The following is an 11645-nucleotide window of genomic DNA, read 5'->3' as shown; positions in this document are numbered from 1 at the left end:
GGGGGGGAGGTGTGGGCGCAAGTTTTGCATTTCTTGCGGTTGTAGGGGAAGGTGCCGGATGTGGAGGTTGGGTTGGGTGGGGGTGTGGACCCGACGAGGGAGTCACGGAGGGAGTGGTCTTTTCGGAACGCTGATAGGGGAGGGGAGGGAAATATATCCCTGGTGGTGGGGTCCGTTTGGAGGTGGCGGAAATGGCGACGGATGATACGATGTATATGGAGGGTGGTAGGTGAGGACCAGTGGGGTTCTGTCCTGGTGGTGATTGGAGGGGCGGGGTTCAAGGGCGGAGGTACTGGGAGCAGAGGAGGACCAGTTCCAACACAGAACAACCCAGATGGCCTCCTTCTTCAAAGACCGCAATTTCCCCCCAGATGTGATCGACGATGCTCTCCACCGCATCTCCTCCACTTCCCGCTTGGAATAGGAAGTTCCTTGTAACTCTCAAACTCCTTTGCATGTGCCCAACGTGGTCCTCCAGTCCTTTGGCATCTCCCCTGTTGCCAGAGACGATTTAGAAACTTGGATCAGAGACTGTAATTTCATCCCACATCTCCCACATAAGTCTGGGATGCAAATCACCCGGACCTGGATATCTGTCCACTTCAAGTCCAGCAAAACTCCATTATTTCACACACTACATCAACTTGCTCAAGAACTCCAATTCCTCTCCCTGAATTCAGTTTTTGTATCCTCCTTCTCCAGAGTGAAGACAAGGAGAACATCAACTCGTTTAAAGTTGCTGTTCCCTTACTGTGTGGAACTCACATTAAATCTCTTCAATAATTCAACACAATCCTCACAAACCTTGTTTGATTATGGAGGTGGTGGTGGCATAATGCCAAAGTAAATAGACTACCAATTTAGAAACTCAGGCTGTTGTTGCAGGGACAGGAGTTTGAATCCTACTCTGACAAATCTTGATTCTTGCTCTGACATGCAACTCCAGATCCACCTTACAATATAGTTGACCCTAAACTACTCTGGACAATGCATGCTGGTCTAGCCAATAATACTGTCAAAAAGGTAAGTTAAATGTCTCAGTTAGGGAATGTTTATTAAAGCAAAAATATAAGAGGTATGAGCCAAAGGCATGCATATGGAGTTAAGCCACAGATTAGCAATGATCTGATAGAATGGCAGGACAGTGCAGAGGGGCTGAACTGCCTCCTCCTGATTCTATGTACATAATCTTGCAGTGTGACTCACCTCTCCTTTTTATTTGTCTAGCTTCTCCTTAAATACATGTATGCTGATCACTTCAACCACTCCCTTTTTGGCAACAAGTTCCACACTCTCATCATTCTTTCAAATACACAAGTGCTTTCCTGAATTTCCTAATGGGTGTATTGGGAACTACCTTATAATGATGACCTCCAGTTATACCCACCCCTTTAAAAGGAAACACAATTTCTGTACCCACATGACCAAAAGGCTGCATATTTAATCCCCCTGCTCTAAAGAGAACAAAGTCTTCTTCCTTTTGTTTCTTCATGTACCAAAAGTCCTTGTTCTTAAGCAGACTTATAATTATTCTCCCCGAACTTCTGAGGGCTTGATTTTATCCTGAGTGAAACTCAGAATCAGACAAGGAATCCTGAAAATCCTGCAAAGTCCTCCTCACAAACATCTGGGGGCGAGTGCCAAAATTGGGAGAGCTGTCTCACAGACTAGGCAAGAACTGACACAGACACATCAAAGCATACCTTACAAACAATGTCCCAGACACTATCATCATTACCATTCTTGAATATGTCCTGTCCAGCGACAGGACAGACCCAGCAAAGATGGTGGCACAGTGTTATGCCGTGGTGTGGGAGTTGGAAATGTGTTGCTGGAAAAGCGCAGCAGGTCAGGCAGCATCTAGGGAACAGGAGAATCGACGTTTCGGGCATTAGCCCTTCTTCAGGAATGGAAGGTTTGGTTTCATGTGGTGTGGGAGTTACCTTGGGTGTCCTCAAGATTGACTCCAGATCCCATGAAATTTCATGGCTTCAGGTTAAACGTGGGCAAGGAAACCTTCTACAAGTTAGCACATTCTGTCCTCTGTTCACTGATGAATCAGTACTCTACCACGTTGAACATCTGGAGGAAGCAGAGGGTGGCAAGGGCGCAGCACGTGCTTTGGTTGAGGGATTTTAATGTCCACCATGACAAGTGGCTTGGCAGAAGTACGTCGATTCGAGCTAGTCTGGTTCTAAAGGACATAGCTGCTAGACTGGGTGTGTAGCAGGTGGGGAGGGAACCAAGAGGGAAAAACATACTTCACCTCAACCGTACCAATCTGTTGGCTGCAGACGCATCTGCCAATGATAGTGGTACTAAAAGTGACCACCACAGTGGTTCCGATGAAGTCCTGCTTTCATGCTGAGAATACTCCATCACATTGTGTAGCTGTCACCATGCTAAATAGGACAGAATTTGAACATATCTAGCAATTCCAGAATGGGTATTCATGAGGCTCTGTGGGCCATCATGAGCAGCAGAATTGTACTCCAACACAATCTGCAACCTCATGGCCTGGCATGTCCATCATTCAACCCAGGGGATCAACTCTAATTCAGTGGAGAGCGCAAGAGGGCAAGCCATGAATAGGGCCAGGCATACCTGTCAACCTAGTGAAGCTGTCAAACAGGACGACTTACATGCAAAACAGCACAAACAGCAAGTGATAGATAAAGCTAAGTGAACCCACAACAAACTGATAAGACTTGAGCTCAGCAATCCATAAGACTATAAGACATAGGAACAGAAATTAGGTCATTCTGCCCATCTAGTCTGCTCCTCCATTCAATCATGGCTGATAAGTTTTTCATCCTCATTCCCCTTCCTTCTCCCAGTCAGCCTTGATCCCCTTGACAATCAAGAACCTATCTATCTCATTCTTAAATACATCCAATGACCTGGCCTCCACAGTGTTCTGTGACAGTGAATTCCATAGATTCATCATTCTCTGGCTGAAGAGGTTTCTCCTTTTGTCCGTTCTGAAAAGTCTTCCCTTTCCTCGAAGGCTGTGCCCTCAGGTCCTAGTCTCTCCCACCAATGGAAACATCTTCCCAACGCCCACTCTGTCTAGGCCATTCAGTATTCTGTAAGTTTCAATTAGATCCCCTCTCAGCCAGAGTCCTCAAACACTATCGTGAACATCCTCTGAACACAGTCCAGGGCCAGCACATTCTTCCTGTGATATGGGCCCAACACTGTGCACAATACTCTAAATATGGTCTGACCAGAGCCTTTTAGAGACTCAGAAGTACATTCCTGGTTTTATATTCTAGCCCTCTCAAAATAAATGCCATCATTGCATTTGATTTCCTAACTATTGACTCAATCTGCAAGTTTACCTTGAGAGAATCCTGGACTAGAACTCCCAAGTCTCTTTGTACTTCAGAATTCTGAATTTCTCCCCAGTAAGAAAATAGTCTATGTTACTATGCTTCTTACCAAAGTGCATGACCTCACACTTTCCCAAGATTTACTCCATCTGCCACTTCTTTGCCCACTCTCCTAACCTGTCCAAATCTTTCTGCAGCCTCCTCACCTCCTCAATGCCACCTGTCCCTCTACCTATCTTTGTACCATCTGTAAACTTAGCCAGACAGCCCCTCAGTACCTTCACCTAGATCTTTTATGTTTAAAGTGAAAAGTTGTAGTCCCAACACTGAGCCCTCTGGCTATTGTACTAAAGTCGTGTGCTCCAGAACTTGCTCCCCCCGCTAGCCAACAGTACAGTTACAACACTGGCATCTACCTGACAATGTGAAAATTCCCTAGGTATATCCTGTACACAAAAAGCAGGACAAATCCAACCTGGCCAACTACCACCCAATCAATCTCCTCTCCATCAACAGTACAATGAAGAAAGGGATCATCAACAGTGCAATCAAGCAGCACCTGCTCAGTGACGCTCAGTTTGGGTTTCATAGAACATAACAGCGCAGTACAGTCCCTTCAGCCCTTGATGCTGCACCGACCTGTGAAACCAATTTGAAGCCCATCTAACCTACACATTTCCATTTTACATACAAAGAATGTAGAACATTACAGTGCAGTACAGGTCCTTCGGCCCTCGATGTTGTGCTGACCTGTGAAATTAATCTGATGCCCATTTAACCTATACCATTCCATTATTATCCTTATGTATGTCAAATGCCCATTTAAATGCCTCAACGTCGGGAGTCTACGACTGTTGCAGACAGGCCGTTCCACACCCATCTACTCCGAGTAAAGAATCTACAGGGTATCTGTCCTAAAGCTACCACCCCTCAATTTGAAGCAATGTCACCTCATGTTAGCCTTCACCATCTGAGGAAAAAGGCTCTCACTGTCCACCCTATCTAACCTGTGATTGTATGTCTCAATTAAGTCACCTCTCAACCTTATTCTCTCCAATGAAAACAGCCTCCGTTCCCTCAGCCTTTCATCTGAAGACCTTCCTTCCATACCAAGCAACATCCTAGTAAATCTTCTCTGAACCCTTTCCAAAGCTTCCACATCCTTTCTATAATGCGGTGACCAGAACTGTACGCAATACTCCCAAGTGCGGCTGCACCAGAGTTTCGTACAGCTGCAGCATGACCTCATGGCTCCAAAACTCGATCCCTTGACTAATAAAAGCTAACACACCATATGCCTTCTTAACAGCCTGATCAACCTGGGTGGCAACTTTGAGGAATCTATGGACATGGACAGAGATTTCTCTGCTCATCTACACTACCAAGAATCTTACCATTAGCCCAGTACTCTGCATTCCTATTACTCCTTCCAAAGTGAATCACCTCACACTTTTCCGCATTAAACACCATTTGTCACCTCTCAGACAAGCTCTGTAGCTTATCTATGTCTCTCTGTAACCTACAACATCCTTTGACACAATCCACAACTCTACTGACCTTAGTGAGATCCGCAACTTTACTAACCCATCCTCCATGCCATCATTCAGGGTCACTCAGCTCCTGCTCTCATTACAGCCTTGGTTCAAGGATGGACAAAAGAGCTGAATCCCAGAGTTGAGGTGAGTGACAACCCTTGACATCAAGGCCACATTTGACCAAGTATAGTATCAAGGAGTCCTGGCAAAATTGGAATCAATGGGTATCGGGGGCAAACACTCCGCTGGTTAGAGTCATACCTGGCACAAAGGAAGATGGTTGTGGTTGTGGAGGGTCAGTCATCTCAGCTCCAGGACATCTCAGGAGTCCCTCAGGTTAGTATACTAGGTCCAGCAATCTTCAGCTGCTTCAATGACCTTCCCTCTGTCATAAGGTGAGAAGTGGGGATGTTCACCGATCATTGCGCAGTGCTCAGCACCATTCGCAGCTCCTCAGATACTGAAGCAGTCAGTGCTCAAATGCAACAAGACCTGGACAATATCCAGACTTTGGCCAACAAGTGGCAAGTAACATTCACTCCACACAATGACCATCACCAATGAGAGACACTAAACACTGCTTCTTGACAGTCAATGGTATTAACATCACTGAATCACCCATGATCAACATCCTTAGGGTTACCATTGACCAGAAACTCAACTGGACTCACCACATAAACAGTGGCTACAAGAGCAGGTCAGAGACTAGGGATACTGCGACAAGTAACTCACCTCCTGATACCCCAAAGTCTAGTCACCATCTACAAGGCACAAATCAGGAGTGTGATGGAATACTCCCCACTTGCCTGGATGGGTTTGGCTCCAACACAAGCAGCTTGACACCATCCAGGACAAGCAACCTGCTCAATTAGCACCATATCTACAAACATTAATCCCTTCACCATCAGCACTCAGTAGGAGCAGTGTGTACTATCTACAAGATTCACTGCAGAAATTCACCAAAGGTCCTTCGACGGGACCTTGCAACCCCATGACCACTTCTACTTAGAAGGAAGGAGGCAGCAGGTACTTGGGAACACCACCACCTGCAAGTTCCTCTCCAAGCCACACAGCACCCTGACTTGGAAATATACTGCAATAGTTGGGTCAAGAAGCTGGAATACCCTCCCTACCAGCATTGTGGGTTAACCAACAGCAAGTGGACTGCAGGGATTCAAGATGGCAGCTCACCACCACTTTCCCAAAGGCAAATAGGAATGGGCTATCAATACTGATGCCTAAGTCTCACAAATGAATTTTAAATAAACACTTGTCACCAGCTGCCATCCTGCAAAGGGCCCTTTTATCCACATTCTCTCTTCCCTGCCAGAAAACCAAGCGTCTATCCATGCTAGCACATTGCCTCTAGCACCATGGGCCCTTATCTTAGTCAATAGCATCCTGCTTGGCCCCTTGTCAAAGGCCTTCTTGAAGTACAGGTAGGTAACATCCGTTGGCTCTCTTTGGGGATGAAATGAGCAGGTTAGACCAAAGAATTCCAGCAGATTTGTCAAGCATCACCTCCCCTTGATGAAACCGGCTGACTTTGCCCAATTTTACCATACACTTCCAAGTATTCAGAAGTCTCATCCTTTACAACGGATTCCAGGATCTTACCCACGACCAAGGTTAGGCTAGTTAGTCTGCAATTTTCCATCTTTTGCCTTCGTCCCTTTTTAAATAAGGGTGCCACGTTAGTGATTTTCCAGTCCTCTGTGACCCTCCCTGATTCAAGTTATTCCTGAACGATCATCACTAACGCCTCCACTATCTCTTCAGCTATCGCCCTTAGAATTCTGAGGTGTAGTCCATCTGGTCCAGGTGATCTATCCACCTTCAGGCCATTCAGTTTTTCTAGCACCTTCTCCTTGCTGATGACCTATCTTGAATTGTTGGGAAATTACTCATGTCATCTACTATGAAGACTGATACGAACTAATTACTCAGTTCCTCAGCCATTTCCTTGATCCCCACTACTATCTCTCCAGTGCCATTTTCCAGCAGCCCAAAGTCCACTTCTGTCTGTCTTTTGCCCTAAAGGGAGCCTTATACTCTTGACCCAACGACTGTGAAGGAACAGCGGTATATTTCCAAGTCAGGGTGCTGAGTGGTTTGGAGGGGAACATGCAGGTGGTGGTGTTTTTGGTGGAGAGGGAGACGAAGTTGAAGTGGAGGGTAGGAATATTGGGTGCCTGTCCCAGAGGTGTTCCCTGAAATGTTCCATTGCTTGGTGTTCAGGCTCCCTGATGTGAGGAGCTGTTGCTTGATAGCACTTTTCTTGACACCTTCTGTTATTTTACTGATGATTGAGAGCAGTCTGATGGAGCAGTAATTGGCTCGGTTGATTTGTCCTGCTTATGTACATGGACAATTTTCCACATTCATAGAATCATAGTATCCCTACAGTGTGGAAACAGGCCATTTGGCTCAACAAGTCAACACTGACCCCCCCCCAGAGTATCCCACCCATGACCCAATCCCCTACCCTATTACTCAACATTTCGCCTAACTAATGCACCTAGCCGACATATCCCTGAATATTATGGGCAATTTAGCACGGCCAATTCGCCTAACCTGCACATCTTTGGACATTGTTGGGTGATGGTAGGTTGTAACTGGATTGGAGAGCTGGACTAGGGGGGTGCCACATTCTGGAGTACAAGTCTTCAGTACTATTGTCAGAATGCTGTCAGGGCCCATAGCCTTTGCACTCTCCAGTGCTTCCAGTCACTCACAGCCACACCCTCCTGTCTCTGACCACTCGCCAGTCATGAATGGTGGTGGACAATTAAACAACTCATTGGAGGAATCAGCTCCACAAATATCCCCATCTTCAGTGATGGAAGAGACTAAAGCAATACTGCAAAAGCAAAGACTGAAGCAGTCTTCTGATTCACAGGTACCAGTCTTCAGCCAATTTGATTCACTCCACCTGACATCAAGAAACAGTTGGAGGCACTGCAGAGTGGAAAGACAACATTCTGACAATAGTACTGAACGCTTGTGCTCCAGAACGTGGCACTCCCTAGTCAAGCTCCTCCAATCCAGCTACAACCTACCATCTACCCAACAATGTGGAAAATTGCCCAGGTATGTCTTCTACATAAAAAGGACAAATCCAATCCAGCCAATTACCACTCTATCAGTCTGCTATCAGTGACCAGTAAAGTAACAGAAGGTGTCATCAACAGGGCTATTAAGCAACAGTTGCTCAGCAATAAACTGCTCAGTTTCACCCAGATTGGGTTTGACCAGAACCACTCAGCTCCTGACCACATTATAACTGACTTCAAACATGGAGAAAAGAGCAGAATTCCAAAGGTGTGGCGACAGTGACGGCACTTTGACATCAAGGCTGTATTTGATAGAGTGTAGCATCAAACAGCCCAGGCAAAACTGGAATCAATGGGTATCAGAAAACAAACTTTCCACTGGTTGGAAGCATACTTAGCACAGAGGAAGATGGTCGTAGTTGTTGGAGGTCAGTCATCTTAGCTCGACGACATCACTGCAGTAGTTCCTGAGGCTAGTGTCCTCAGCCCAACCATCTACAGCTGCTTCACCATTGACCTTTGTACCATCATAAGGTCAGACGTAGGGCTGCTTGTTGATGAGTACAACGTTCAGCTCCATTTCACCACTCTTCAAAAATGAAACAGTCCATGTTCAAAGCCAACAAGATCTGGACAATATCCATGTCATTCATGTCATACTAATATGAGGCAATGACCATCTAATGAAAGACAATTTAATTAGTGCCCTTTGACATTCAAATGTATCCCTGAAACCCCCATTATCAACAACCTCAGAGTTACCGTTAACCAGAAACTCAACTAGACTCACCACATAAACACAGTAGCTGCAAGAGCAGTTCAGAGGCTTGGAATACTATAACTCACCGCCTGACTCCCTCAGCCTGTCCACCATCCACAAAGTACAAGTCAAGAGTGCGGCAGAATACTCTCCTCTTGCCTGGATCCAGATCCAACAATACTCAAGAAGCTTGACACCATTCAGGTCAAAGCAGTCTGCTTCATTGACACTACATCCAGAAATTTCCACTCCCTCCATCACCACTCAGTAGCAGCAGTTTATACTATATACAAGATGCAGTGCAGGAATTCATCAAAGATCCTCAGACAGCACCTTCTAAGCACACAACCACTTTCACCTAGAAGGACAGGGACAACAGATACATGGGGACACCACCCCCTGCAAGATCCACGCCATGCCACTCACCACCATGACTTGGAAACTCATCGCCATTCCTTCACTGCTACTGGCTCAAAATCCTGGAAGGCCCTAATGGCATTGCGGGTCTGCCTACAACATAATGCCTGCAGTGGTTCAAGACAGCAGCTCACCACCACCTTCTCAAGGACTACTAGAGATGGGCAATAAATGCTAGTCCAGCAACGCCCACATCCCAAGAATGATTTTTTAAAAAATAAAGTTAGCATTTCAAATTTGGGGTTTGGTTTTGGAAGCAGGAGTCATGAGTTACAATGATAACAACATAAGAACTCAGTGCAGGAGGCTGCAATTTAACCCCTCTACTCTGCTTTGCCATTCCGAGAGATCTTGGCTGATAGCATCATCGACAACTTGACTTTTCTCCCTACACCTGAGAAGCCTTTAACCCATTACTAATAAAAGAAATTGCCCATCTGTCTCAAGTTTATTCAGTACCCACAGATTCACAGCCCTTTGACAGAAGCAATTCCACCTCACCTCAGTTTTAAATTTGTCATCCCTTTGCCCAAAATTATGACCTCTCATTCTAGATTGCTCTACAAGCGGCAACACCCACTCTTACACCAACTTTGTCAATCTGCTTTAGCATTTTGTAAGTGCAATTAAATTCCCCTCATCTTCTAAATACGTGCAAGTTGGCCGAAATTGCTCAATCTCTCCTTAGAAGCCTTTAATCTCTGGGAAGAATCTACTGAACCTTCTCGAAACTGCCTCTAATGCAAAGACATGCTTGATTGATAAGATGACAAGTAGAGGAGACTGACAGAATACAAACCTCAATATGGACCGGTTGGCTCAAGTAGCCTGTTTTAGTATGACATTTCACAATGCTTTAAATATTTAGGTTCCTCAAGAATGGCCATTCAAGCATTCTTCAAACTATATACCAGGAAGAATTGGATTTTTCAGAAGAGGAGGGGGTGAAACACAACCTTGGAAGATAAAAATGTTCTCCACACTCACTAGCTCTCAGAGTCTGACATGTGTTCATACAAGACAAATTGCATATGAAATCAAAGACTTCGATATCAAATTCTGCAGTGCAAAACAGAAAAAGCCATTGCATCAAATCAAACATGCAATTCATCCACCACATACTTTCCAGCCATGGAATTGAATGTTTAGCATGTGTTTGACCTTCTATGTGCTTTAAAGCTAGAAAAGTGGAAAAACGCATAATTTGCTATATTTGTGATTCGGAAAATTTCTTCAATAACCAATAAAGTAATAAAAATATACAGTAAACAGCTGCTCCGCAGGCTGAAGTCGACGCACACAAAAATTACCATTACAAAGTAGCCTGAGCTTACTTACAAGCAAACTGAACTGGATAAAAATCGCCAGCATGTTACCTCTGCCACACACTTGGGGCATCTCCAATCTCCCTTGGGCACATCCATGAGGGGAGGAATGAGACAGAAAGTATGGTAACTGTCATCACATCCATCACAGAGCAGTAAGCGGTCTTCATCATCCCCACGTGCACATACAAGGCAAACATACAGGTCAATCTGGAAGTGATAAACAAGTCAATAAGGGGAAGTTTAATATATGAGCTAAACACATTTCAGTTAGCATCAAACAACTCATACCTTTACAGCTTTACAGCCATTACAAACATTTATGGCAATTCCATCAGTGTCAGAGTCAATCAGGATGGAAGTAGATCCTTCGGTTCAACTACTCCATGTCAACCCATTTTCCCAAACTAAACATTTGCCCGCAATTGGCCCAAATTCCTCCAAACCTTTCCTATTCATGTACTTACCGAAATGTCTTTTAAATGTTCTAACTGTACAGTGAAACGTGCACGATATTGTAATGCATGCATTGGCACATGGACAGATCCTCTCACACAAAGTGTGTTGACCATGATCATAGCTCAGGTATCTCAGTCAGCACCGACAATGCAACACTACATTGCTTCACATACCTAAGCTCCATGAGCACCAGGAAACTGTCACTTTATGCTGAAATCACTGCAGCATAGAAACATCACCACTGCAAGTCCCCCTCCAAACTACATACCATCTTGACTCGGAATTATATCACCTTCCCTGTCACTGGGTCAAAAGCCAAGAACTCTGTCCCAGTTTCACCAGTATTAATATATCCTGAGCATGTCTGCAGTTGGAAAAGGCAGCTCATCACAAGCTTCTCCAAGGCCACTAAGGATGGGCAAAATATGCTAACCGAGTCAGCAACACCCACATACCACAAATAACTTTTTTTAACGAAGCTGCAGATGTTACGATCAAGCCAAGGAGCATGGGATACTTGCAGCTTGCTTGGTGTTCTCAAAGTCCACAAAGTCTGCATCCTCAAACTACAGTGGAGGTCTGAACAACACTAGGTAAGGAGAAAGGCAGAACTATTTCTTCACATCTCTTGGAAGAGCAACGTCACCAACTCAGAGGTCTCCTGGACAGTGCTAATTCCATCAGCGCACACTAACTGCTTAGTTCATAATGCTTGCCACTTATAGGTAATGGTGCTAATGTTTGTTAGGTCAGCCAAAATAAGA

General features: G+C 45.0%; 1 protein-coding gene across 1 annotated transcript in view; it reads right to left on the bottom strand.

Annotated features, from left to right (window-relative positions):
• kdm5a (lysine (K)-specific demethylase 5A) overlaps nucleotides 1–11645 on the bottom strand; it is a 207806-nt gene that overhangs the window by 134222 nt on the left and 61939 nt on the right. The window contains exon 8 of the mRNA XM_043708905.1: nucleotides 10474–10632. Coding sequence (XP_043564840.1) covers nucleotides 10474–10632 — 159 coding nt within the window. The remainder of the gene's footprint in view (nucleotides 1–10473; nucleotides 10633–11645) is intronic.

This window comes from Chiloscyllium plagiosum, chromosome 19 (assembly GCF_004010195.1).
Source record: "Chiloscyllium plagiosum isolate BGI_BamShark_2017 chromosome 19, ASM401019v2, whole genome shotgun sequence".
NCBI classification, from domain to species: Eukaryota; Metazoa; Chordata; class Chondrichthyes; order Orectolobiformes; family Hemiscylliidae; genus Chiloscyllium; species Chiloscyllium plagiosum.
Note: the sequence above shows the minus strand (reverse complement) of the source record. Positions and strands in the feature narration are given on the sequence as shown.